At 53.4% G+C, this 25,671-nt stretch overlaps 8 protein-coding genes across 8 annotated transcripts; 3 read left to right on the top strand and 5 right to left on the bottom strand.

Moving 5' to 3' along the window:
- Positions 1–786: 786 nt before the first annotated feature.
- HD553DRAFT_119639 (uncharacterized protein) lies at positions 787–5,004 on the bottom strand. Its single transcript, XM_046176485.1, has 7 exons — positions 2,976–5,004; positions 2,065–2,909; positions 1,846–1,994; positions 1,594–1,777; positions 1,354–1,518; positions 1,177–1,274; positions 787–1,068 (listed from the first exon to the last, which is right to left on the bottom strand). Exons 1-7 carry the CDS (start codon positions 4,902–4,904, stop codon positions 896–898), a joined length of 3,543 nt encoding a protein of 1,180 aa, XP_046033856.1. The 5' UTR covers positions 4,905–5,004; the 3' UTR covers positions 787–895.
- Positions 5,005–5,590: 586 nt separating this feature from the next.
- HD553DRAFT_317409 (mitochondria fission 1 protein) lies at positions 5,591–7,141 on the top strand. Its single transcript, XM_046180754.1, has 6 exons — positions 5,591–5,817; positions 5,916–5,985; positions 6,140–6,202; positions 6,278–6,379; positions 6,539–6,628; positions 6,779–7,141. Exons 1-6 carry the CDS (start codon positions 5,755–5,757, stop codon positions 6,850–6,852), a joined length of 462 nt encoding a protein of 153 aa, XP_046033857.1. The 5' UTR covers positions 5,591–5,754; the 3' UTR covers positions 6,853–7,141.
- Positions 7,142–7,188: 47 nt separating this feature from the next.
- Positions 7,189–9,971, top strand: HD553DRAFT_119670 (Ssl1-like-domain-containing protein). The gene is made up of 12 exons (XM_046176486.1): positions 7,189–7,740; positions 7,889–8,004; positions 8,091–8,195; positions 8,292–8,361; positions 8,428–8,482; positions 8,554–8,659; positions 8,733–9,278; positions 9,346–9,384; positions 9,444–9,510; positions 9,576–9,640; positions 9,705–9,749; positions 9,824–9,971. The coding sequence occupies exons 1-12, from the start codon at positions 7,324–7,326 to the stop codon at positions 9,867–9,869; spliced, it is 1,677 nt and encodes a 558-aa protein (XP_046033858.1). The 5' UTR covers positions 7,189–7,323; the 3' UTR covers positions 9,870–9,971.
- Positions 9,972–10,261: 290 nt separating this feature from the next.
- On the bottom strand, positions 10,262–11,400 carry HD553DRAFT_326102 (cutinase; the record flags this gene model as incomplete). Its single annotated transcript, XM_046181673.1, has 6 exons — positions 10,262–10,434; positions 10,508–10,607; positions 10,687–10,714; positions 10,775–10,978; positions 11,053–11,257; positions 11,322–11,400. 6 exons carry the CDS (start codon positions 11,398–11,400, stop codon positions 10,262–10,264), a joined length of 789 nt encoding a protein of 262 aa, XP_046033859.1.
- Positions 11,401–13,984: 2,584 nt separating this feature from the next.
- On the top strand, positions 13,985–15,054 carry HD553DRAFT_345033 (uncharacterized protein; the record flags this gene model as incomplete). The annotated part of the gene is made up of 2 exons (XM_046183057.1): positions 13,985–14,184; positions 14,253–15,054. The coding sequence occupies 2 exons, from the start codon at positions 13,985–13,987 to the stop codon at positions 15,052–15,054; spliced, it is 1,002 nt and encodes a 333-aa protein (XP_046033860.1).
- Positions 15,055–15,254: 200 nt separating this feature from the next.
- On the bottom strand, positions 15,255–16,146 carry HD553DRAFT_119829 (uncharacterized protein). Its single transcript, XM_046176489.1, has one exon. It carries the CDS (start codon positions 15,976–15,978, stop codon positions 15,454–15,456), a length of 525 nt encoding a protein of 174 aa, XP_046033861.1. The 5' UTR covers positions 15,979–16,146; the 3' UTR covers positions 15,255–15,453.
- On the bottom strand, positions 15,633–19,242 carry HD553DRAFT_119834 (mitochondrial carrier protein). The gene is made up of 9 exons (XM_046176490.1): positions 18,196–19,242; positions 17,908–18,123; positions 17,374–17,820; positions 17,051–17,310; positions 16,952–16,987; positions 16,625–16,888; positions 16,397–16,559; positions 16,152–16,330; positions 15,633–16,089 (listed from the first exon to the last, which is right to left on the bottom strand). Exons 1-9 carry the CDS (start codon positions 19,082–19,084, stop codon positions 16,051–16,053), a joined length of 2,493 nt encoding a protein of 830 aa, XP_046033862.1. The 5' UTR covers positions 19,085–19,242; the 3' UTR covers positions 15,633–16,050.
- A 452-nt stretch (positions 19,243–19,694) lies between these two features.
- On the bottom strand, positions 19,695–22,805 carry HD553DRAFT_119821 (major facilitator superfamily domain-containing protein). Its single transcript, XM_046176488.1, has 11 exons — positions 22,206–22,805; positions 22,061–22,145; positions 21,778–21,979; positions 21,551–21,713; positions 21,125–21,482; positions 20,936–21,052; positions 20,578–20,855; positions 20,332–20,501; positions 20,078–20,257; positions 19,944–20,013; positions 19,695–19,867 (listed from the first exon to the last, which is right to left on the bottom strand). Exons 1-11 carry the CDS (start codon positions 22,561–22,563, stop codon positions 19,827–19,829), a joined length of 2,022 nt encoding a protein of 673 aa, XP_046033863.1. The 5' UTR covers positions 22,564–22,805; the 3' UTR covers positions 19,695–19,826.
- Between the last annotated feature and the right edge of the window lie 2,866 nt (positions 22,806–25,671).

Consider the following 25,671-nt stretch of genomic DNA (forward strand, 5'->3'; position numbering starts at 1 on the left):
TGCATCCCCCTACCGTAGCCCCTGGCGTTTCCTACGATGACGGACTGTCCACGTTGTCTCCTGGATCCCCTGAGCTCCTAAGCGGTTCCCAGTCAGACAGCCACTGACGTACGGTGACGTAAACCGCCGGGCATGACCGATCGGGTCCGACCGCGACAAGAAACGGCGGACTTCATCTCACGTGACTCGGGGTAACCTGACGTCTTCGCGTTTCAGCCCGAGATGAAGCGTTCTCGGTCTGTGGTCGCACAAATGGCTTCAGATCCACCGCTAGAATCTCTCGAGTAATGGAGTAAGCGAGTAACGCAACGCCGATGCCCAAAGATTCAGCATGGTCGTTTCTTCCATGATCGAATAGAATAGCGAAGCGATCCTGCAACACCGCATCACTCCTCTTGGGATCCGCTCAAGAACCAGAGTCTGCCCAGTTCCGGTATCTCGGATTGATCCCAAGCATTTCAAAGAGTAAAATCGGAACGGAAGAGAGCTCAAAGCAGAGCTTATCTTGAGTTCTGCTTGACAAGAAGCACTCGAGTCAGCTTCGAGGCGTCCCAAGAAGGTCCGTAAGAGGTTTTTGGAAGTGTCGGCTCGAGATCTTGTAGGGAATGGGGACTTTTCTTGAGACGGGAAGACTTCGATCAGAGACTCTCCAATGATCAGAGCTGGTATGCTGATCATCTTGCGAAGCACCAAATTCCAACAGAAATCTGTATTCGATACAATAACGCAAACTCGTCGTGGGGAGAGCAGATCAGTCCGAGGACGAGCGCTAGATTACAGTAACACGTTCACAAGCTAAAATGGATACAGTGTGGCAGGCGCATTTTCAGCGCTCCTCGTGCCTTTAGTACGACTCCGCCCTCGAAATCTTCCCATCATTCTCCTCGCTTTCCTGCTACATCGGCGGGCCGCCTTCCACCTGCTGTTGATTTGTATCGGCCCTCAAAGATATTGTTCTCGCCTTCTTCCTCTCTAGAGCGATCCCGACGACCCGCTTGATCTTGTCGGCAAAGACGGGTTTCGTGAGGATCTCGTCCACGCCTGCGGCCACATAAGCGTCTTGGTCCTCTGTAGGATACAGAAACGACATGACGAGCAGCGCGACAGAGCAAAATCAGGTCTTCGTGGGTCAACATGATATTCCGGATTGACTTTCAAGACGTCCGACGCGCTCACCTTTCAAAGCGTTCCCTGTAGCTCCGACAACGAACACTCTGCAGCCCCGCTTACGCAACTCTCTTACAGCCTCTTCACCCGTCATCACCGGCATCATGCTAGTCGAGCGGAACATGATGTCAGCTCATCGTTCTCTTCCGATGCCACCACGCTCGACATGAATCGGTCTCGACTCACTTGTCCAGGAAGACCACGTCGAAACCCCCTTTCCCCCCGTCCCCGCTACTTGCAGCCACTTCCTCTCTCTCCCTGATCATCTGGAGGGCCGGTACGCCATCATCCGCCTGACTGACCCGATGGCCCATCCGACGCAAGATCTTGGACATCAAGGTCCGGGTCATACTGCAAGATCGGCAACAAGGAGTGATCATGAGCTGAATGTCAATCCAAGATGGCGCGAGGGGTGCCTTGACTTACGGGCAATCGTCAACCACAAGACAGTCTAGGCTGAGAGGATCGTCCGCAGATGGAGCTGAGGGTTTGACCTTTGGAGCAAGCGTGGTAAGTGGTGATGCGTCTCCCCTCGAAGCCGAATCCGCGGCTAGATCTGAGCTCTGTGGGACTTCGGGAGGCGCGGCAAGTTCCCGTGTCGGAACAACTTCTTGTATCAACCGATCGTAAACAGGTCAGCCAACGCCATCGGAAAATCGCGCCATCGTAGTCTCTCACCGATCGGGTCTTCCACCTTGGCTGCTGATGTGACCTCGACTTCTTCCAGCGAGCCGGTCGTAAGCGGCACCACTTCCTCAGCCGCTGCTTCCGATACATAAACCTCTTCCTGGATTGCTGCGCTATGAATCGGGAAGGGAATCTCGAACCTGCAAGAATGGTGAGCGGGTTCGATCAGCTGCTCGTGTTCCAATACCGTGAAAGTTGACAAGCACCCACCAGAATGTTGACCCTTTACCCGGCTCGCTGTCGACCCCTAATCTTCCCCCAAACACCTCTATGAACTTCCGACATAGTGCGAGTCCCAAGCCGCTTCCACTAGCTCCCTGTTTTTGACCGATTTTGGTCTGACGGTACTCGGAGAATAGCCTGTTCTCGTCCACGTCTTGCGAACTGAATCCTACTCCAGTATCGCGAATTTCGAAACGGACAATGGCACGGTTTCGAGCGGGACGGACGGAGCTCCGACGGGAATGAGAGTGGCAAGACGATATCGAGCTAGCGGTCGGGCTAGAAGATGGTCCTTTCGATGAGACGTCCCGAAGCGAATTGGGTTGGTTCAATTCCTCCAACGGTAATACCACAGGTGTGATGCCATCGGGCCCAATCGGCGTTGTCGTCATTGACACGGAGGCATTGCGACCGGCGATGCCCAGGAGCCGAGTAATGATGGTCACCCCGCCTTGTCTCGTAAACTTTAGACTGTTCCCAATGAGGTTGCCTACGAGCTGCTGGATCCTTCCGGCGTCCCCTAACAGCACGAGCTCCGATATCTTCGGATCGGCTTCAAGCTGAAGCTGCAAGCCGAGCGCATTCGCCTGTGATCTGAACCCGTTGACGGCGAGCGTAACGGCCTGGTCCAGCCTGAACGGTTCGATCGAGGGCTCTAGCATTCCAAGACGGATCTTATCGAGACTCAGGACATCGTTCAATACCCTTGACATGAGCTGGAAGTCGTTGTTGACGCTGGCGACCATTTCTTGCTGTTCAGGATTGACCTCCTTGACATGTTCGTCCACGAACAGGCCAAAGTTCAGAGCGCACCGATTGAGAGGCCCGCGTATCTAGTCAATTTGTTATCAGGGTTAGATGCTTTCAAAAGAGCAGACGGCTGTCTTACCGCGACTCACCTCGTGAAATACATAGGCGATGAACCTCCTCGAGCTCTGATTCGCCAATGCTTCTGCCCGTCTCGCCATCTCGGTCTTCATATACTGATCCTTGATCTGAGCTCGGAGAATGAACATCCTCCTGCTCGATTTCTCCCAAAAGTAGCTCATGACGACCAAAAACACGTGTAACGTGATCATCAGGATCAAATTCCTGATCATCAAGTTGGGCGCTCCAGGAGCGATGATGAGCGAGATGGTCAGTGCACACCATATGAACAGTCCGATCAGGTGAAACAAGCGTTTCTGTCCCAACCCCAACAACCCAAAGACGGGCAGGGCGATCGACCAGAAGAAGAGGGCGATAAAGTTGGGGCTGTTGATGCATTGCTCCGCGTGCCCGGTGTAATACCCGCAGACGTGCATGTCGATGAGGACGGCATAGGCAAACGCCCAGCTGGCGAGGAGGACCCAACACTGGTACAGCCAAGAGATCCTCCGCATGAGGTCGATGGCGACGAAGAACGGCAGCGGGACCGAGAGAAACCCGTTGGTGAAGATGAACGCCCAGCGATTATACACTGGCAACGGTCGCCCCGAAAGTCCCCATGTCAATCCCCAGGCGAGGATGTACAGCAAACTCGTCGGCATGGCACTCTGACGTAGTCCAACCCACGCTTCCTGGAGGTAATGTGTCTCTCGTTCCGGATCATCGAAGCGCGTAGCGAAAAAATCTTGGAGGCAGTGAGTCGCCCAAGTGTACCACCGACGTACTGCCATGGTCGATGACGAGAGCGAGGGTCGTCTTCCGCATTCCATGTGCGAACCCGTGGCCCAAGCGTGTTCCCCCGAATCTGCGCCCCCAGCGGCATGTGCAGGCGAGTGTGTGTGATGCTGATGATGATGGTGATGATGATGGTGGTGGTGGTGGTGACGAGGTGAATGATGTCTCCGTTCACTCTGCATCGACGTCCTCGTCTCCCCCGACCCAACCTCGCCCTCGCCCTCCTCTTCAACCTTCTCGTCCTCTTTCCAAACATCATTGTCCACGACCACACACTTCACACCTTGCCCTGCCCTGGCTCCTTCTGACCCGGACGTCTTTTCCTGCACTCCAGCCTCTCCATTTCCATTGCCACACCCGGATCCATGAGTATAAGGATACCCGGCCCGGATCGACTCTCGCCCACTCTTCGTCCTCGTCCGGATCCGATGAAACCCATTCCCGATCGCCGAGGTCGTCCTCGACCTGGTCCGTTCGAGCATCAATTTGCCTTTCGCTCTGCCATTCGATCCCGAATTCCCTCCACCTCCTCCATTCACGCCGGGTTCTTTCCGCGCCATCGACGCACCCGTTCCTCTTCTCTGCCTATGTCTTCCCTTCTCCCCGACCTCGGCCTCTTCTTTCCCCTTGTCCTCCTCCTCGATCTCGAGTTCGATATTATCCACAGGCATCTCCGGCGGTTTGACCCAGTCCCACAGTGTTCCCAGACCTTCTCCAAGCGCTTCCCTAGCCTTGGAGATATTACTCGGTCGGTGTCTCTGCTCATTATACTTTTCCTTTGTAGGAGAAGACTTATAAGAGGGATGGGTAGTGGTGGTAGGTCCGATGTCAAGTACAGGCTCTCCCGTCTGGGCGTCCGGAGGGGTAGGGAAGGGGATAAAAGAGGTTCCCTGTGCCGGTCCTCGGGTAATCGGATCGTATGGATCTGCTCTTGTTCTCGCTCCTGTTCCCGCACGAGGAGGCGGGGTTGGTGAACCCTCATGCCCAGACCCAGAGGTATCAACGGGAGCAGGGGATTTCATCTCGTACGATTCCAACTCGGCGCGGATATTATCATCAGGAGCCAGGTTGTGAGCGAGGGTGTTTCTGGAGATCGAGGTGTGGCGTTTGGAGGGATTCGAGGCCGTAGACAGCGATGGATCTGGGTTGTGAGTCGTCTTCACCATGGTCGACGGCAAGCTGGCGATCCAGGTTCAGGTGGTCTTTCGGTTTGCGACCCAGACGTAGACGTCCAATCCAACCAAGCCAGAAGGTCCAGATGTCGCAACTCCCAGGCCTCAAGTCGCTGAAGTGTCGAGGGTGAGAAGAGTTTGCGATTCGGGCCAGGCCGAGAGGGTCGCTGAGTGGTCAAAGGGGGAGGACCTCGATGACGTCTTGTTTGTCTTTTTTTTCCCTCCGCAAAAAGCTGATTAGATTACGACCTCGCCGTGGAGCTAGTGGCCACCTAGTGGAGCCAAGGGATTTCTCTGTTCGAGATATGTTACTATCCTACTGGGGCCAGTTTAGGTTGACGTGCGCAACTTCCTGGCTGATCATTCATTCGTATCGTTCGAAAGGTATCGAAGTTGTGCTTGTCATTATTGTTGTGAAGTGATGCCGGGTCCGTTCGGGTTCGTTGTTTCTGCCTTGGTAGATGATTGAAGACTAATGTCACGACCGATACCTCTCACTACCTTGTACTGTGGTCTCAATGGTGTCCAAGTGTGCGATTGACGAGGTTGTAGCTTGATGGCTGACGATATGAGATTGTTCCCCCTGCATGTCATGTCATGTCTGATGATTTGCTTCCGAACATCTTCTCCCTCGGCTCCGTCGCTCGTCGCCTCGTTCGTCATCGACAACCAAACGACGTCCGACCTCTCTGCTGACCATGCGACCTCGTATCATCATCCTCCTTTCCTCTTGCTGCCTGCTCACAATCTACAGTTCAGTTCTTAGCCTCGCTCTTGTCAGCCTACCCCTTTGCGTATCCGCGAAACAACCAGACGAAACCGACATCTAGACCGCCGCACAGCCATGCCCACCGACTTACCCTACGCAGCGGACGCTCAAGAGAGCCTCGCGTACGATGAACTCGAGGTGAGCCTCGTATTTACCACCCATCTACTGCGTCCACCTGCTTAGACGAAATGATTGTCTGTTCGAATGGGTTGATTTGACGACCTCCTTGAGGATAGGTATTGAGGACGCAATACCAAAAGGAACAGGAACAGCAACACGTGTCCACGCAGACCAAGTTCAATTATGGTCAGTCCACACTATCTCTTGCTTTGGAAGCATCCTGCTGCCGAAATGACTGTGCTCATATTCGAACAACTCTCTCTGACTGCTAATACTGGCGCGAATCTTAAATCCTGTTTGAATCGGAATGGCCTCGGTGGGAAATCTCTTTCACGAATAGCATGGGGAATGGTGAAATCGCCCAAGCGGGAACTACAAACAGAAGGGATCAAGCTGTTACAAGGCGAGTCGACAATCCCATTCCCGGGCATATTTGTCCAGGGCTGATAGTGATAGTGTTCTTTCGCCCATCTTACAGAGATTTACCAGACAGCTCCTGAATACCGGAGAGAATGTTCGTATTACATCGCCTTGGGGTATTACAAGCTCGGGAACTACGGGATGGCCAGAAAGTTTAACGGTGAGTCTCTTGATGCCTTATCACTCTCTTCTCTCCGATCTCCATTTGATACAAGTCGCTGATCTTTGCTCAATCGGACTCTCATCCTACTCTGCCCCTGCCCTTCTCTGTGCTGTGCGACACGATCATTACACCTCGATGGCGGAATCGGAAAATCAGACCTACTGCTCCACGTCGAACCGAGTAATCGTCAAGCACAGAGCTTGAAAGGTCTGATAGACGCTGCAGAGACGAAAGAAGGATATATCGGTGAGTCTCCCCTCTGTTCCCCTCTCCTCCCCCTCTGGATCATCATATCTCCCTTGCGAGTTATATGATTTGCACAAATTGTTCGGAGGACAAGGCCGTATAAAATGAGTGGAAGGCTGATCTTGATGTTATGTTGGGGTGTTTATGTAGGGATCGGGCTTGTTGCTGGTGCAGCGGCTGTAGGGGGGATCCTCATCGCCGGATTGCTCAAGCGACGGAGGTAGGCGAGGGTATGCATACTCAGGCAACCCCACAGTCAGACGGCCGGATCACGCAAGGGAGAGGAAGAGAGAGGCTGGCTGGTAGATTGGGTTCCGGACATCTTATCTGGACAAGGTGGTAATAGGCGGCTCAACGGGGTGATGAGTCAGGGTGGATCGGCGACAGAGGGAGAGACGGGAAGGTATTCTTGTACATGAATCCGGATTCGATCTAATAGCAACAGATAATAGCAGTAGCAGCTTCGTAGTGATCATATTATACACATACAATACCACAGTACAGTGTGCATGAACGAGCCGAACTATACCTTTGCGATGACGATCGATCTGCGCGCGACCCGGAGCTTGAGCAGCTTCCAAAGGCGGTTTGCAACTCAATTCACCTATATGCTACGGGCATACCTCTGCTCTCGTGACCACGACAGCTCTCTGAACCTTGTTATAGATCAAGTATAGGCCAGCTAGCTCATTCCGATGGACTCGGACGATTCCGATGTCGTCACAGGCCCTAGCCGTGCTCAGAAGGGCAAGACCCGAGCCATCGTATCCTCGGATTCCGAGTCGGACCAACCTCCTCAGTCCAAGCAGAACCAGCTGCCTCCCGGTCGGGCTGTTCAGACCAACGGTCCGAGGGTAGCATTCAACGCTCAGAGTAAAGCCAAGGGTCAGGCGATTATCTCTGGGTTGAACGACCGGTCGGCTGCGAAGAACAGTGAACAGCTGGGATTGGGACGGGATGGGAGTGCGAGTCGGAGTGGGACGCCGAATGCGGGAGGTGGAGGTGAAGAAGCGATGCAGGTAGACGCAGCACAGGAAGAAGAAGAAGAAGAGGAAGAAGACTTCGCCACGGGAATGGCAGAAAAGGGAGGGAAGAAACGCAAAGTTGGAGATGTGAGTCGGCAAGATCCAATCGCTCAAGTCGAGCTCTCGCTCTGTGAAGCTCTGTCTCCCAAGCTCGATGCCAGTCATCAAAACCGACTGATCTTATTGCCCTACACCTCTTTGCCTTGCCGTTGTACAATTTGTCGGACGACCATAGCAATCGTATGCATGGGAAGCATCGTACAACCGATCATGGGATGCCGTACAGGAAGACGAAAGCGGGGGACTTCAAGCGGCCGTAGAAGGATTGATGATGCGTGGTCGTCGGCGGAGGTACGTTCAGCATTCATACCTCTGCATCAGATCGCGGATGACTAAATCGATTCAAATGTCTGGGGCGTGAACTCGGCGTACTTTAGAGCTCAAACATCACAAAGCTCATTGAGACGGTCGATTATCCGGCACATGTACATCTTGCTCGACCTCAGTATCAGTATGAATGACAAGGACATGCGGCCGACTAGGTGAGTTTTCAGCCATCTTTGCCTGTCTTGCACTTTTTCTGGTTCACGATGCTGATCTGTAGGATTTACTTTGTGGCCTGCGGTTTGGGTGTGCAGGTGGGATTTAACGTTACAGTATTTGCGGGGGTTCGTCATGGAGTGGTTTGACCAGAACCCTCTCGGTCAAGTAAGACAGGCGGTAGTACCCGAATCACCTTTCTGAATCGAGCTGACCAATTTACTTTGCTGATAGATCGGTATTATTGGACTACGGAACGGGTTGGGCGAGATGATCATCGAGATGGGAGGCAAGTCGTTTTCGTCTGATGGTGCTCGGAATTTGAGCGTAGCTCTGATCCGGAATTTGTCTTTCTTTTAGGGAATCCGCACGCGATCTTGGCAGCCATTGCAGATAAACGGAAGCTGGAGCCAAGTGGAGAACCGAGCTTGCAGAACGGACTGGATATGGCTCGGAGCAGTATGAAGTAAGTCTACCGGCACGAGCAATTCTAGATCATTCAGAGGTGGATCGCTCATCTGGCTTGACCAACGCCCTAGCCACCTGCCATCGACATCGTCACTCGAAGTCCTCATCCTGTTCTCATCGCTGACGACGACCGACCCAGGAAGTATCCACAAGACGCTCTCGAAATTGCTTTCTGGCCGTATTCGAGTATCCATCATCGCCCTCGCCGCCGAACTCAAGATCTGCCGTCTGATCACGGAAAAGACTCAGGGGAAATTTGGAGTCGCGCTGAACGAGGCGCATTATCGAGAACTGTTGTTCGAAATGGTACAGGCACCGGCAACGACGATGCAGGGCACGATCGGGTTGAAGTCCGCCATGGAAGGCGTAGCACGACGGACGAAAGGCGCCGGAGGAGGCTCCGGGTCGAAAGCACCACCAGCCGACCTTATGATGATGGGTTTCCCCACCCGATTACCACTGGCTGGACCAGGGGCTGTAGGGCTGTGTGCTTGTCATGGGCTCATCAGGCGGGGAGGGTATCTATGTCCGAGATGCGGCGCCAAGGCGTGTGAGGTACCGACGGACTGTGAGGTGTGCGGGTTGATGGTTGTTTCCAGTCCACATCTGGCACGAAGGCGAGTTCACGGCGTCTGACTGACTGATGAGGCTCCTTCGCTGAACTATCGCTTTCGGCCCTTACAGCTATTGGTTTTTGTTTCCAGTACATGCGTACGGTACAATGTGAGTATGGGTCTCAAATACGACCACTATGGTATGCGACTGAACTCTTGGCCTCCTAGAGCCGACTCGGATCTCACGGAAGAGGCGGAGATATCGTGCTTTGCTTGTGATGTGCCATTCCCCGAAGTGAGACAGACTTCCGTTCTGCTTGAAGAACGATGATGGCTAACTCGCTTATTGCGTTGCGGTAGTCGCTTGCAGAAGAACAAGGTGTATCGCATGTGGAGGAAGGGGTTTCGGCGACGGGGCGGTATAGGTAAGATACTCCCCCGTACTGTGAAGCGCAACGACATCTGACCTAATCACACCTGGTTTCGCAGATGCCCTACTTGTAGGAAGGATTATTGCATGGATTGTGACCTCTTGTGAGTTGTCTGGTCAGACTTTGTTCTTGAAAGGGATGGATTGATGTTGAGGATGCGCCTTTCTCTTCGTATAGTATCCACGAGATTCTCAAGAGTTGCCCAGGCTGTGCAGGTCAATAATTATGTCGCATAGACAGCATTGTCGAGTTGTACCACACGACCAATAATAACGAAACCATGGTACAGTCTGCCAGAGCAGCGCGTTTGTACCACTTGAAGCTTAGTCTCAGTAGAGGGTTAAGAGATGCCGCATGGGCATTATCGCAATTGTTGGCCGCAATACAACATTTGCCTCTCCTAGTATCATCATGCCAGCATCCAGATTAAGGTGAGTCCAGGAGTTTACGATTCAATCCTGCTTAGTCACGCACACAAACAAAGCATTACTTTTCCATTGAATGATAATATGATCATTTGGGGTTTCATAGCGGACATCAATTCCGAGGAACTAGCGATCAAGGGTCTCTCTTGCCAGAAAAGAGACCTGCTTGGCCGTTGTGCCCAATACCGGCTCAGCAAGTGCAAGTAGGGGGTTGAGTCGGATTGGTAGGGGTAGATCCACCGGCACCGAGCGCAGCATTGAGCTTTCCAGCGGCGAACTCGACGGCGGCCCTCTCGGAAGCGGATCCCGAGTATCCAAGGTGAGCGGCGATACTGCCAGAGCCGGTGCAGATGTTGTCCCCGGCTGTAGAAGAGAAATCCACAGGTGAGCATCTTGTGATACATCAACGATGGAAAGCAAGGTTTGATGGACTCACTGTTGCAAACGTCCTGAGTCTTGCCTTGGTAGCTACTGGGAGTAGTGTTGCGGCTGCCGAAAGCAGCGATCCCTCGCCCGCTTCGAGCGCTTCCAGCGTTCTGCAATGTCATGGCATTCATCAGCCTTCCAACCAACTCGGAGAAACGGTGATGATGAATGGTTGCCGTTGGTGCTTACCTCAGGACGGTTGGGCAACCAGTATGGACTGATGCAAAAGGAATGGTCAACCGATCGAACGCATGTCTGAATGACATCGCAGTCCTACCTTCCATAAAGGATCACTGCAGCGACCGAACCCTCGGGCAGTCCACCATCGTTCTCGGCGGTAATCACGACCATGGCTCCCTGACTGTATCCGATGAAGACGAACTGGGTGTCGGGGCAAGTACGACGGACGGTAGTGACTCGGCTGATGAGGTCCCTCGCGCCAGTGGCAGGACCGGTGGCAAAGTTGCTAGTTGCAGGATAGCTGGAAGACCCGCATAATAATCGATCAGGCTTAAGCCTCCGAAAGAAGGACAGGCAGATGAGATATCGACTCACACGACCTCGTAGTTCCTTCCACCGGGGACAGCAGCCAAGATTCCGCGAACCGTCCCGGCATTGCCCCTGGGGAAGGATTGAGATTCACCAGTACCTCGGGCGCTGATTACTTCGTATCGAGGACACGAAGTCTGACGCCTCTCAAATTCGGATCCCCCAATCTCGTATTGAGAAAGGTCGGTGGTCAGGTCGCCGGGTTGATCCACTGCGATTGCGAGGCTTCGATCAGTCCTGGGGCGACGAAGAGACAGATTGACAAACGGGCTTACGCGAAGGTTGAGCAGGGGCGGCTGCTCCGAGCGTGACAAAGCTAGCCAGGAGAGTTGTAAGGATGGAAAGAGCGAGCATGGTATGTATGTGAGTTTAGGAAAGGATAGTCTGATTGGACGGATGTGAAGCTTGAAGGCAACCACTTGTACTCGAGCAAGGGAAATGAGGCGAACCCAAGCTTCACCGTCCACGTTATATACTCGTACTTCTTACCCAAGATGCCCTGTATGCTCGAATCTAGAGCTGAAGCTTCGGTCTTGGCGACGCCAATAGACGAGCGCTACGAGGAACTCGGGAGCACGATCGAAGACTCTACGTACTTTAAAGTTCCAATATAATCTCGCGCTAAACTCCTGCACCCATTCTCGCTCAGCTTGAAACGCGGGAATAGCAGCAGAGATTGACCGAAAGGTGCGAGGGCAGGAAAGGCACGGCCAGACAGCTCACAGCGCCCACCACTTGCCGCTTGGCTGTGTGTGACCTTGCAGATCCCGCGTTTCAGGCGACAGATCGAATCTTTTTCATGGCGCGCGTGTGCCACGTTTGACCGGTATTCCAACCGGTGAATCGCGAACGATAGGCGAGGCTTCCTTGCGCCTCGACTTTGTCTCCCTCGTCTCTTCTCCTCTTGTACCTAGTAGCTAGTCGTATCCATTCGCCGTCCTACATGATACTGGAACGTCACAAGCAAGGGCGCTGCTCTCAGCTGCGAGCTCGCATTTTTCCGACATCACGTCATGCTCCCCGTCGATTTACCCGGCAGCCGGAATGCCAAGTACAAGGCGTTTCCCCGTGACATGGCATAAACGCAAATCTTCTTGACGAGCGGGATGAGGGACCGAGAGATCCAATGTCCGGAGCTAGAGCAGGTACGTTTCATAGAGTACGCCGACCGAGTATTTTCCGTCCTCAACTGTTTGTTCTCGTCTCGCGTCTCGCCACACACCGGTCGTCGATAGCGTAGACATCTCGCTCTGTACAACATCCTTGAATGATTCTCTGACCTCGGACATGAACATTTACACCATCCCTATGAGACTTTTCATACCTATGGGTATGACAGTTCCAATACTCCGATCCCATCCGCAGCGTATGTGTACCGAAAGCCAACTCAACGCCTCTTACTTGTCGTTCATTCTAGCGCACGCATTGTAGCGTCCCGCTTGGCAAGACCAAAGCCCGGAGAATCGCATGCGCCGGACTGGCACCAGAATTCGACCTGGAAGACGCCTTACCCATGCATGTAGGAGGAGCCATCTCACGTAGCTGTTCCTGGGTATTTCGTAGTCGCTTCTGAACAGGACTTCACCATGCGCGCCGTGGGGGCCGTCGACTTCGTGGGCGTATGAGCAGACGATCAAACCTATAGTACCTGTATCACAAAGCCGGTATGAACGGTGCAGATCATCTGCTGGATAACGTTGATGACAGCGATGAAGCTCATCCAAGGATAGGACATCGTTTGAAAGTGGCAGCGAAGGCGGCCTGCATGATCGAAGACACCTGGTCGAGATTCACAAGTTTATCACGGAAACGAGACAACTATCCGCGAAGGCCAAGCGATGTAGGTAGTCCGAAGAGAGAAGCTCATCTACATTCCGACGGCACTGTTTTGACGACAAGGAAAAATTCTGTGCCCCGGAAATGATCCTCGACATTATTGACGCTAAGCACCCGATGTACTGTTGCGTGATCATGCGTAAACAAGATTCCTACCACCGGGCCGCTAGATCCAAAGAGAGACCATATTTGAGATTTCTATGTGACCAGTGGAGGGTGACCTGTCAGACAAGGCAGACCATGTATCAGCACGGCCGGACCGTGCACATCGCGGGGGTACCACTTGTCACGGACCTTCAGCGAGCTCACTATGATCACGTCTGCTTTTCCTCGGAGACCTCTTCCCTCGTCAAGGCCGCTCGTCTTCCACCTTCTCTCGTAACAACGGTCACGCCAGCTAGAATGGCTTTCTGCGCCAAGTCGTCGACCGAGTCGCTGGTAGTACCCATTCCCAAATCGATGGCTTTGTCGGCGAGCAGCGATCTCGTAGTCTGGGGTGATTCGCCGGTATCCGGATCTCTTGTATCGAAGTATTCGTCCCAGTCTGCTCGTTTGGTCGACAAGGTGATCAGGCAGTCGTGTTCCGTATAAGCGATCGACATGGGTTCCATTCCACCCCGACGCAGGTTTCTTAGGACGTTGATCACTTCTTCAAAGTGCGTCTCTACGTCCGAGCCTTGGCTTTCTTGCGTCACCTTGACATCGGGACCTGGCTCGACGATTACAATACTGATCTGCATGGTATGAGTGATGGCGATGCTGAATCTCAAGGGATTCGGCGGTATGTTAGTTATGTATAATAGCTGAGAGATATCTGCACGTATTACCTGCAAGGTCGAACAGGCGACGTCGAATTGCATAAATCGTCGGTCCGTTGGGCTTGATTATGCAATATCAAGTCGAACGTTCAAGGGACCCCTTCGGCAATCTCGATTCAAACTTCTTCTTCATGCGACCTTGCCAATTTATAATGGTAATCTGCAGCGAATCCCCCCAAGTCGATATCTCATACCCATCCTCACCTCATCTTGTCTCTGAGATAATTCAAACCACGGCTCAGTTGCTCCGACAAGCGTGCTTCCTGTACACGACCATCTGCATAATGGCGGCATCTACGACCACGACTACGACCGACTTTGAGAGCTTCGAGCGGCTCAACAACGAATTCTCTGCTCTGATCGACAGCATGATCCCTCGAGATTTTGGAGCTTCGAGTGGCAAAAATGCATCTTCGAGTACGATAGAGACGGCCGACGAGATCATCGATCGGAATCGAGCGTTGAGAAAGGGGGAACGACATAGGTCAGTCCGGTTGCCGTGATTACTGTCTTCCGTGTCTTTGGATCTCATGGGATGTGGTAAACTATTAGGAAAATCATCTCGGGTGGTACAGCAGGCCCAGAGTCGGTCACCTCGAATGCCGTCTCGGCATCTACTCTACCGTTAGCAAACGCTCTCAAACGGAGACATGGCGCCGAGCCATCTGCGTCCACCTCGGGAACCATATCCGCTGGCAACGCATCTCAACAGAACGTGCCCGCAGGATATGATGATGATGATGACGAAGAGGAAAGCCGGACGAGGGTGGTCACCAAGAAGAGCAAATTGTCACGAGATGCCTTTGCGACCAAGAAGCAGACTGGGAAGGTCAAGGCCAAGCCGGTAGCACCACTACCGATGAACGGCAAGGTCAAGCAGACGGCAGAAGGAGGAGGAACCTCTGGGAAGGCGATGAAGTTGTCCAACGATCTAAATACGAGCGAGACGGCACCGTCAACATCGAAGTCGGAATTCAACCCAGAATCTCGATTCGAGCTCCCAAGCACCCCTACCCATCATAACCCTTTCAAACTCTCTTACACGCAAACACCATCGACTCCATTCTCCATGCTACAGCCCGGTATCAACAACATCTTCTCCACAATACCCTCGGAAACACCAAGGATCCCCACCACTCCCACATCTAAAACTGCAAATCAAAATCCCTCAACACCGCTAACACCCGCCAACGACCCAGCTAGAGAGAGAACGGGGATGACCCCTCCTCCTGATTTGCATGGAAAGGAGAGGAAACGGTGGAGAAAGAAGATGAAGAAGATGCAGGCGAAGAAGGACGGGGTAGACAAGGGAGGAGATGGCGATGGGGACGAAAACGAGGGTGATGAGGACTAGACAGGGAGATGGATGGTTATGTGTAATCTGTTTCCGACAGGCCTGGATTTTCCAATCATGGTCGCCGAAAGCGGAGCAAGTACGCCGACGTGCAACCCATAAGCTCTCCATGAATTATAATGGATCACGCTTCAGGCGTGTGGTACACTCGTCGAAGAGGTGTCCAGGTGAGCGGTTGCCTGACACTGCGATGTGTAACCCTACCCAGCTTTCCTTTCACACCAAGGTGGAGGTAGCAAGACCCAGCCTTGTCTTGCACGATCAGGTCACACGAATACGCGAGTCGTATCATCGATGCAGTGGGTTGAATTGAGATCGGAGCGGATGGATAGTTAGCTCAGCATGAAGGGGTACGCCACCTCTGTCAGTAGTGTGATCACCAGTGACGACATTGGTAATTTACTCACCGGTTACGACCTTGAGCATGGCCTGAAGAGCACGTCGAGTGTACTGCCCAGAAAAAACATTGACATGTCCTCCGACGAGCCGTTGTCCATGGTATGAACGGTATGACGCAAAAGAATGGCCTGACCGTTGATTGACGACACCTTGCTGGGAAAAAAAGGCGCCCATTTTTCGCGCCGTGAATCTGCAAGATTCCTCAACTGGGGTTTGCGGGCGCAGCAGAGTGAGGAAATACATAGTCACAAGAAGAGCGCTGTGAGAGCCAAGGGTCCAATACCAGACGAGTGATGACGTGAAACAGCAGAGAGATAGGGCCCGACTGACTCCGAGAAGCCAGGGTGACAAGAGAGAGGGAGCAACATTGGATCGACTTGATATGCCGACCAGAAAGGTCCCGGCACTTCTCAGATGGACCAATTTTCTATGCTCATTTGCCTGATTCGATCTATAGCCTGTCTGTTTCAATACAGTGATGCTCCTCGCAAATGAAGCGAGTAAAAATGTTCGTTTTAACTTCATGAGAAAGAGGTTGGTGCGCGCGTGACGAAAGTGCTGATGATCATGATGTGGATGGTAGTGGCGCGTTTCACCTCAGGAGAGATGTAAAGATCGTTTCGAGTGTTCGTAGACCTACAAAAGTATGCTGATGAGCGACGTTCGCATGTTATCAGCTTCACACCGCTTGAACCTACCACATAGCTGATAGACACGGCAGGCACAACCTTGGCCAATGTTGGAATCAAACCCTTGTAGAGCCCGAACCAACCCTCCCGTTGCAACGTCTGGCTGAGGACGTCCCTAAACCCGGTGTAGACTTGGGGGTGTCCTGGAGAGCCCGAGGCTTGCAATCGGGTACGAAGGAGGTTGATAGCTGTAGCAAGGCAGGCGCAATCATTCAGAGGCGAATACAGGAGGATATCAACCCTACTAGACTCACGATACACGCTGGTGGCACCTATGCTTCCGGACAATGCTCCGAAGCATAGGACTGCCACCGTCTGAGGCTCCTCCAAGCCAAACGACTTGCAATACGCAATCTTCAACGCCTCGAATGTGCTCATGTCGATAGCCGAATAGGGAAAGACTCCGATAAGGCCGAGCTAAGGGAATTGCCAAGAAATGATTAGCAGACAGTCATTACGCGACAACCAGATATTACGCTCACAGTCAGGCCCCTATAGTACGCTCGCATACCGCCCCGCTTCCACATTCCCTTGGCAGTCCTGATCATTGCACTTTCTACGATCGCACCCTTGGTGGGTGGAGCCTCCTTGTTGAGGTTACTCTGCAGCTGTGTCTTGAGCGTTTCGACCGGATAGATCATCAGTTGCGAGGTGATTCCACCGATCCCTCCCGAGATGAATCTCGAGGTCCCGGAGATCTCGGTCTGGTCGGCAACGTGATCCCAATAACGAGCGAGGAAGCGTTTCTGTGCGGGGATAAAAGCGTCAGGACGGCGAATAGGCGATGTGTCAAGGTCGCAAATACTAACCGAGTATTCGTACGAGAAGAACTTGATCGCGGATTCCTGAGGCAAGGCAATCTGATCAGCAGATGCACGTAAATTGGGACGCAGGACACTGGAACTCACCGGGAAGATCTTGGTCACGTTCAGCCCGTTCCCAACCCAGAACGCCCTTGCGCCACCGCCGTCTCTATATATTCGCGTGGCCGCATCCACCAAGTATCCGACACCTTTACTACCGTACTTGACAGAATGCTCCACCATCCGACTCGTCATGGTCACCGGCGCCTTGGGATCTGCTGGCGCCCTCATAGCTGCTGGAACGGGAGTCGAGGTGATCAAATACACCTTGAGTCTGTCGAAAGGTGCCGTTGCCGTCCGGGACACTGATAGCCCAGATTGTCCCTGTCAGTCAGTCTGATCTCGACAATGTGGCGTCCTTCACTCACCGGCACCGGCGATACCTCCAGCCAACAAGAATTTCCAAGCAACATCTGCTCCGATCCCGTTGACCCCCTCCTCTTCCTCCTCTTCATCGTCATCATGCATATGCTGACTTTGTGCACAGTCCGCCCTCTTTAATGATGGCTCAGTAGTTCCTTGAGTCTCATTGTCCTCGCAAACCTCATACCCATCCACCATTCCCGCTTCACGGTCCTTACAGCTGATGACGGCGTGTTTCTGGTGACCCGGCGGTGACGCCTTGTCGGCTGCTCTGGTATCTGCATGGCTACCAGAAACGACCTGAGGATGTGCCGCGGTATTCGAAGATGAGGCCGATGATTGGCCTGTGGGCGATGAAGAGGAAGGTTTGGGGAACGAGACGCTCAGATCTCCATCCATGTTCAGCCTGGCCGCGCCTCGCCCATCGTTGATTCGTTTCCGAACTTGGTAGTCTGTGCACGAAATGGCGCACAATGATTCCGCAAGGACCTCCGTCAGTTCTCGATTCGACTCTGATCTTCCGATACTCCAGTACTCACACTTGTAGATCTCCGCCACGCTAGCCTTCCTGGGCAGCAATAACAAGAAATCCCGAAATTCTGCAAACGTGATAAACGTCCTTTCCTGCTGCGTTTTTTTCCGCTCTCGCTCCCTCTGAGGATTATCCTTGGGTTGACATTCCGGTCGAGAAGCTGGTGATGATGACGAGAGGAATTGCACGAATTCGAAAAGCGTTGAATCGGTCATTTGAATGCCTGATGAACCGCGAAATATCATGTTTTAGCTCAGAACACAAGTCGGATGTCAAATGGCACGCTGGTACTGACCACTACGATTGAGAGCTCCCTTCAGTTCTTTATGGTCCAGTCTTCCATCTCCGTCCCGATCGAGATCGCAGAAGATATCCCACAGCTGTTCCTCCTGGTCCCATAAGAATCTCCTGAAATCCTTCCACTTGATCCCCTTCTTCACAGCATTGACCGAAGTAATCGACGAAGTCGAAGAGGACGATGACGAAGAGGTGGTCGCTACGGCTGGAGCGTTGGGTTCGGGAAGATCATCCGCCCCACCCCACAACCTCGCCGACTCCCTCTCCTCCAGGCTGATCCTTCTACTAAGCTCTTCCTCATACAGCCTTCTCAACCGTTCCACACGCTCCGGACTCAACGTTCCTATCGTCCCCTGCCCTGGAAGGTGCATAAGACTCGTCGGCGTAGGTCCCGGCGAGGGGGCAGGTAGGTCGTCAGGTAACGAAGTCCATAACGCCTGGAGCTTAGCCGACCTGATCTGAGGTCCCTCTGATCGACGGAAATCGGCTAGGGAGAGTCGACGGCGTTTGGAACGTTCGGAAGAGTAGGCCGAGTGATTAGAAGTTGAGGGACCGGCGTGGTTGTCGTGATCGTGATCGTGCATGTTGTCGTAAGTGTTGTTCAGGAAGAGGTCGGGCGGTGGTGGACCTCGTAGACAGGCAGGCGGTTCATAATCCGCAGGTCGGTCAGATATCCGGGTATCGAGCAGTGACAGACCGTGTTTCCTGCTCGGGCTCCATGCCTGTTGCTGCTGATGTCGAGGTTGTGATTGTGATTGTTGATACGCTAACACGTCCCGATCGTTGTCGCCATCGACCTCGAGCGATTTGTCAGACGATACGGATACGTCTTTCCCCTTGATTTCGCTGCTACCGCTATCACTACTGCTGCTTTCCTGGTTTGACATGTCGAGTTCATACGAGCTCTATCTCGAGGTAATAGGTTCCGGACTGTTTGACTGGATCTGCTGCTGTCTTCGGGGATCGACGTCGTGGATCGCAATAGAGATGGATTAGGGGTCGTGGCCCGGATGTCGAATTGACTTCCTGGCGATTGGCGGGTTTATTCGGTCGCAAGAGGGAGGGACTGCAGCTCGATGACTGATCGGTCGATTGAGGTGCCGTTTCGGCCTGATCTTCTGCGTTGATAGTTCTCGAGATCGAAGGCAGAGTATCGAAATATATAAGGATCTGATCCGTTGCCTTTGTGTGGTCTGGATAAGAATGTCAAACGGGCTAGGTCCAGGAATCCAGGCAGTCAACGCGGCGAGACTTCGACTCAGAACCGTATTATGCGCTTCGAATCGTGACGAGATCTACCTCGACGACAGGTTCAGGGTATACAAGGACGACAATCAGAGATCAAGTCGGGACGTGGAAGACTAATTAAAGCTGGAAATCGACAAAGGCAGCCCTTGCAGGCAGGTCATCCTCATCCTTCGAATCCAGTCCAAATCGCTCGCTCTCGGCCAATTTCACTCAAAACCTGCGTCAAAGAGGAGGGGGATGACGAGAGCTGAGACTCGAGGGAAACCTAAAAGCAATGACTATGACATGTGACACACACACGTATGTACACGCTGCGAGGACAACGTCGTCGTTGACGTAGACAGCCCCGCTCTTGATTACTATCAATGCGTGACTCCCCGTCTAGGAGACCTCGAAATCCTGTACCATCAATATATGCGGTTCTATGCAAGACGCAAGCAGTATCGATATGCGATCAGTCGCGAAGCCCTGACTCTGAGCCACACGCGGATCACTCACGCCCGTCACAAATGAATTCTTCCCCGACGATGTGATACCCCATCTTTTCGTAAAACTTGATCGCGTGTAACTGTAACGAGTTCAAACTGTTCAGCGGATCTGTGACGTCAGGAGTCGCCTCGTATGGGACTCACCTGCGCTTCCAACTTGATCGTCACCTTCCTCCCTGCGCCTTGCTCGTCACCGCCGCTAGCTGATTCTTGGCCGATATAGCCCCTATGTCCTTCTACCTTCACCCAGTCGTGTACAGCCTGAACAAGGTTCTTCCCAAGCCCGTACCCTCGGTAGTTTTTGGACACGGCTAGTCGTCCGAGCTAAAAGGAGATAGCAGGTCATCAGGAACTCGGGTTTCGATTTCGGACGGGCAGAATCCCTTGTCGGAACTGACTTTTAAAGAACTCTTGACGACCCGGACCGTCCCAGCTGGCACGCCCTTCTCTCCCCGCTCAGCCTTTTCTGGATCATCCTGCGCGTAGAGGCAGAAATGGACCGATACGTCCTTTTCGTCATACTTGTCCACCTCATCGGCCATGTCATATCCCTGTTCGTCGATAAACACTGTCGAACCAGAGGTTTGAAATTCAGTTCGATGGACTTTACCCCCCTCGTGCTCAACGAGACAAGCTGAACTGACCCTCTATCCGGATACCGACACATTCCAACCATTCCGCCCTTGTCTTTGCCTCGACAACCGTGAACACCGGTTTACGCACCGTTTCACCGGTGGTCTCGAGAGCGCCATATCCAGCGCTACCCGACTCGGGTCTCTCATCCTTGCCCTCCTCATCGTCCGAAAGAGCTCGAGCGGTCGGCTGGAGAGTCCAACCTTGAATGCTCGTCAATGCGCTCAGACCGATGAAGACGATCCAGACAACGGGGATGTGAGACCTCGCGCTCAGGCTGTAAAGTAGGCTGTTTTTTATTTGCGTCGCAAACATGTTAGCGGTGAGCGGTGAGAACAGGTATGTGTGAAGGCAGACATCGAAGCTCACCCTCCAAAGGCGGGACCGACAGCTCGACCGAGACTCGAACAAGAGATGGCGATACCATTCAGAGCCCCCAGGCATCCTTTTACCGGTGCCGAGTTGTTGGCGATGACCGAAAGAGAGCTACGCAGTGTAATCGTTCAATGTCAGCGCCCTAGAGTGTTTCTATCGAAACCGAAATCGCTTCGCACTCACGCCCATGCCAGATCTCCGAGCGTATAGGTGATCATCAACGGGATCATCAAAGCCCACATCTTTCTCATCTCGCCATCGACCACCCACCCGTGTTCCTGCCTCGCCAGGACGTTCATGACCAACGGCAAAGCAAACGAGACGGCCCAGAACGGATTGAGCGCGTTGTAAAGCTTGAGGACACCTAGTCGACGTTGCAGCAGCGGGAGGATACAGGCGGCGAATGCGATCGAGAAGAAGCCCTTGAATGCGAAGGCTTGAGCGATCCCGCTTGGCTTGATCTCGATACCGTAGATGTCCTTGGGCGAGTAACAGAAGAGGACGAACAGGGCGTCGAAGCCCATGCTGATAATGGCCATCACTATAGGATCGAGGCAGAGGCGCGGTGAGCATGGGTGTCCATTGTTTCATCGCATCAGCGAGACTCACGGAAGAAGGCTGCAAGGACCTGTTGCACAGCAGGGTACGATAAGAGTTGCGTGGTCGATATCGAAGCGGGCCTTCGTCGAGGTGTTGATAACAGAGCCGTGTCTTCGTAAGCCGGTGTCTCTTGCCCATCCCCAGCTTGTAAACTCTCATGCGTCTCGAGACTCTACAGACGTGAAATGGAACAGATTGAGCGCAAGTGACAGTGCAGCTCAAGGCATATTGCTTACCTCTTCTAATACGAACAACGTTGCCGCTGCAGCCGCCATAGCCATAGCTGCAATGAGAGCGCAAGGGGGAAGGAAAGGATGGTCCTGGAAAAGCTTGATGTTGCCAAACCAAGTCCCCGGGTACTGTCGAGCTGGATCAGCCAAGGTAGCTCCTAGTATGGGTCCGACGATAACGGAAACGTCCCAGATGACAGTATACAGACTGTCATTAAAAGCAGGTGTCAGTCGATGTGAAGGACTAAAGAGGCGATTAATAGTAATAACGTGAGCAGGGTTGACTCACGGGTACACCCAGTGTTCGGCTTCGGGCGGTGTGATCTCTCCCAATGTCGCTCGGATGACCGAGGCGTTCCCACACAAAGCTCCTCCTGCATTCCAACGATCCGATTCAATTTCAGGACACCCAACTGAAGCTGTATATGACCCACCCAAGAACCTAGCGACCAGCGAAAAATAAAAGTTCCGACTGAGCCCAAAGGCGAGGACCGACAGAGCGATCCCCATCATGCCCATCAAGATCGCCGGCCTCCTCCCGATCCGATCACTCAACCTTCCCCACTGAAAGGCGAACAGGAAGCTCCCTATCGCAAAAGCGCTCTCGATCGCCCCCGAATACCTGCCTATATCGGCCTTGTCCGTTGAAGGTAAGAGGTATTCTGTCATCGGATTGACGTAGGCGAATAGTTGACAGATGGATAAAGGTTCGACCGTACGGATGAACATGAGGGTAAAGAGTTGTTTACGAAAGCCGGCATTCCGCCTCGATGGCGATGTTACGGTAGTCATGTTGTCGCCCGGCACGGAGGGGCTTTCAGAAATGTGCTAATGGATCGTCTTGCTCGTCCAGGAATGCCGTCGAGGTCGACAGTCGCTATCGTTATGACCCGCTTATATAGCCTCAGAACAACGAGAGAGCCGCACTCTAGGCTAGTTCTGGCAGATCCGGTGTGACTAGAACGTTTGACTAGATGCGAGATGAATTGCATGGCAGCTTGGGCATCGATATGACTCGTTTAGAAAAAAGACGCTCGGTCTCGACCGCGACAATCGGGCACTTCGTAAACAAAACCCAAGTTACCAGCGTCCAATACTACTGCTACACAGGAGTTCACGCGTGGACCGTTTTACCCCCGTTGAGAGGAGTTCTAAACGGGCTAGTTTAGACGCGCCATTTGTTAGGGGACAAATCTCTAAACGGGGGGGTACACGCGGTCACTTTAACCCCCGTTCGATGCCAGTTTATGTCGCTTTGTAGACCGGTCTCAACCGCACTCTAAACGGGCTTCGAACACGGTCTTATTGTTCTCGATTATTTGTATCCGCACCCCCGTACGCGTCGCCCCTCCCCCCTCATACTCGACCGAGAAGCTCGAATCGACTTACAACTTACTACATACTACTCGAAATCGTTATTTGTCTATAAAACATCAAACAAAGTCTTTACGAACCTCTTACTAGCCCATACGAACCCCCTTACGACCCCCTTAACGTTACTATCTTTTTTTACGACCTCTCAAGATGCCTGCCGCCGTAAGTTCTCGATGTTGTTGTTTTGGGCTTCTCGGAAGGTGTTATCGAGCCTGAACAATCCCCGTTTGATGTTTGTTTCTGTCTATAGCCTAAGACTACCATCAAGGACCTCGTGAGCCTATGAGATCGTTCTGTTTGACTGCTTACTGATCGTGATCCACGGTCACACCCATCTTGACAGTTTAACACCCGTTCCACCCCCTACGAGAAGCCTGCCGACCTCGCCGCCGCCAAGACCCGGTTCGACAAGAGCCTAAGGTCCGTCAACAAGTTGGTCGAGAAGGTGTCTGATGCGGTCGGTTTGATGGCCGAAGGGAGGGAGGTTGAGAAGTTGCAGACGAAGGAGTTGGTGTCGACGTTGAAGCAGACGCTTCCTGTTCTCGGAGTCGTTGCGGCTGGGTTGGGGGAGATTCAGGGGACTTTGGTGGGCGTTCAGGCCCTGTTTGGTGAGCTCGACGAGCGCTACGAGGAGATCGAGAGGCTCCGCAAGCGAGTCGACGACTGCGAGGACAAGGCGGAATCGGCCGTCGAACAGGCCTCGAAGCCACTCGTTGGGGAGATGAACGCTGCTGGTGTCCTCCAGCTTCTTTACGGCAACCCTGAGTTCGCCAAACTCGTTCGGGACATCACCGGCAGCGCCCGCGCCTCGACCCCGACCAACGCCCAATCGGGGCCCGTTGGTGCTTCGTCGTCGTCGTCGCCGAAGAAGAAGGAGAAGGCCGGGAGGAACAAGGTCCTGGAAGTAAGCCTATTCTTGCTTGTGATGCATACGTTTAGACCCCGTTTAACCCTCGTTTTGCAGGCACACGCTCACCACACGGTGAAGCTTCTCGTCGGGATGAAGACGAAGTTAACCGGCACCCACCCGGAGTGGAAAAACGACGGTTTAGACCCCGCTGTCTTCCCCGTTCCTCGCGGCGACGGTCGACAGACCGTCAAGATCACTCGACCGGAAGGGAAGGTGACGTTTTGGCGCCCTGACTGGAAGAACGTGAAGAAGCCGTGAGTCCCTAAACGCACTCCAAACGGACTCAACTAACGTGTATCAAAACAGGGAATGGGCACCCTTCATCGACGCCTGCGTGGCCAACGTCAAGAACGATTGGGAGGAGTTCAACGGGGATCAACCGGTCCCTGGACGGGATACGATAGTCACCGCTATCTATAAGTACGCGGAGACGATTCGGACCAAGGCCGGTCGAGCCCCCCAGGACTCTGCGGCCGGTGGAGAGTCGAGGGTGACGTGGTCGGACCGTCAATCGTTGAAAGTCAGTCCCGTTTAACCCCTGTTTGATGCCCGTTTCTGTTTTCTAAGATCCTTCTTCATCTCCGTATAGACCTGCGCCGACCGAGAGAAGATGTGGGGGAAATCGATCCTCCATGACTGTCAAAAAAGGGCCGTTTATAGGTACTTAAGGCAGAGGTGCTTCGCACCGTCGTTCTACAAGGCCGACGAGCCAGGGCTCGACGCGAGGTACCCCGGGGTTCCCGACATGGAACGGCCCGCGAACGGGGATCAAGAGGCCGAGGATATCGGGGTCGACGCGTGGCAAACGTACCGGCGGATCGTACTCGGTAAGGAGAAGGCCGAGAAGGCTTGGGAGGTCGTTTGGCCGAGTTGGATGTCCGACGAGGTATGTTCCAGCCTGTTCAGACCCCGTTAAGATACCGATTGTGTTTGAGTACTTACTCGATAACATTATCTCTTCCTCTTCCTCTCGTTCGATACTCTGCCTCGTCAACCCCCATCAAACACACCATCAACTACCTGCATCAGGCTATCAAAGCGGCCAGTGTGATCGACCGGGAGTTCGCAGTGACTCAAGAGGGGAAGCAAGCGACCTGGCGCAACCGTTGGTGTGGTCCCCGACGCTTCTGGCCCATAACGGACCTCAAACGGGACGACTTGGCGCCCCCTTCGGCCAACGACTCGAACGTCCCCAACGAGAGCGACCCGAGGCTGTGGGTGATTTACCGGTCGATGATTCGCCAGGACGTTCGGACGAAGATCCAGACCCAGAAGCCCGAACTTTGGGCCCGTATATACCCCGATCCGATACCGTCTGCGAACGACGCCGCGATGAAGAGTCTCGACGAGTGGCTCGAGGAGGGCGCGAACGTCGCCATTCGGGACACGATCGGGGTCTATCAGAGCCCGGTTGGGGCCACTTTAAACTCGTTCGAGCTCAAGGCCGCCGCCATCCAATTCTACAAGGAGGATACCGGCGTCACCTGCACTTGAGGTTCGTGCGAGCAGTGGGGTCTGAACTGACACTAAACGGGCCGAGTCAGCGGCGATACGACGACGTGTTTTTTCTTGTGTTCGACTTACGTTACGGCCTTTTTTCACGACCAAGTAAGTAT

Source organism: Filobasidium floriforme (assembly GCF_021052385.1).
Source record: "Filobasidium floriforme strain CBS 6241 chromosome Unknown HD553scaffold_22, whole genome shotgun sequence".
NCBI classification, from domain to species: Eukaryota; Fungi; Basidiomycota; class Tremellomycetes; order Filobasidiales; family Filobasidiaceae; genus Filobasidium; species Filobasidium floriforme.

Excerpts from the sequence above, each read along its gene's own strand:
- HD553DRAFT_119670 (XM_046176486.1), top strand. The coding sequence starts at position 7,324 with ATGGACTCGGACGATTCCGATGTCGTCACAGGCCCTAGCCGTGCTCAG. Across the intron at positions 8,483-8,553 it reads GATGATCATCGAGATGGGAG|GGAATCCGCACGCGATCTTG; the intron begins GCAAGTCGTTTT and ends TCTTTCTTTTAG. Across the intron at positions 9,641-9,704 it reads TCGGCGACGGGGCGGTATAG|ATGCCCTACTTGTAGGAAGG; the intron begins GTAAGATACTCC and ends CTGGTTTCGCAG.
- HD553DRAFT_119639 (XM_046176485.1), bottom strand. The coding sequence starts at position 4,904 with ATGGTGAAGACGACTCACAACCCAGATCCATCGCTGTCTACGGCCTCG. Across the intron at positions 1,995-2,064 it reads GGTAAAGGGTCAACATTCTG|GTTCGAGATTCCCTTCCCGA; the intron begins GTGGGTGCTTGT and ends CCATTCTTGCAG. Across the intron at positions 1,275-1,353 it reads GACGTGGTCTTCCTGGACAA|CATGATGCCGGTGATGACGG; the intron begins GTGAGTCGAGAC and ends CCGCTCGACTAG.
- HD553DRAFT_119829 (XM_046176489.1), bottom strand. The coding sequence starts at position 15,978 with ATGAAGTTAAAACGAACATTTTTACTCGCTTCATTTGCGAGGAGCATC.
- HD553DRAFT_119834 (XM_046176490.1), bottom strand. The coding sequence starts at position 19,084 with ATGTCAAACCAGGAAAGCAGCAGTAGTGATAGCGGTAGCAGCGAAATC. Across the intron at positions 16,988-17,050 it reads ACGTGACCAAGATCTTCCCG|GAATCCGCGATCAAGTTCTT; the intron begins GTGAGTTCCAGT and ends GCCTTGCCTCAG. Across the intron at positions 16,331-16,396 it reads AGGTGCCACCAGCGTGTATC|CTATCAACCTCCTTCGTACC; the intron begins GTGAGTCTAGTA and ends GCCTTGCTACAG.
- HD553DRAFT_317409 (XM_046180754.1), top strand. The coding sequence starts at position 5,755 with ATGCCCACCGACTTACCCTACGCAGCGGACGCTCAAGAGAGCCTCGCG. Across the intron at positions 5,818-5,915 it reads TCGCGTACGATGAACTCGAG|GTATTGAGGACGCAATACCA; the intron begins GTGAGCCTCGTA and ends CCTTGAGGATAG. Across the intron at positions 6,380-6,538 it reads GATGGCCAGAAAGTTTAACG|ACCTACTGCTCCACGTCGAA; the intron begins GTGAGTCTCTTG and ends TCGGAAAATCAG.
- HD553DRAFT_119821 (XM_046176488.1), bottom strand. The coding sequence starts at position 22,563 with ATGACTACCGTAACATCGCCATCGAGGCGGAATGCCGGCTTTCGTAAA. Across the intron at positions 22,146-22,205 it reads GCTGGTCGCTAGGTTCTTGG|GAGGAGCTTTGTGTGGGAAC; the intron begins GTGGGTCATATA and ends GTTGGAATGCAG. Across the intron at positions 20,856-20,935 it reads GTCGGTCCCGCCTTTGGAGG|CCTACTTTACAGCCTGAGCG; the intron begins GTGAGCTTCGAT and ends AATAAAAAACAG.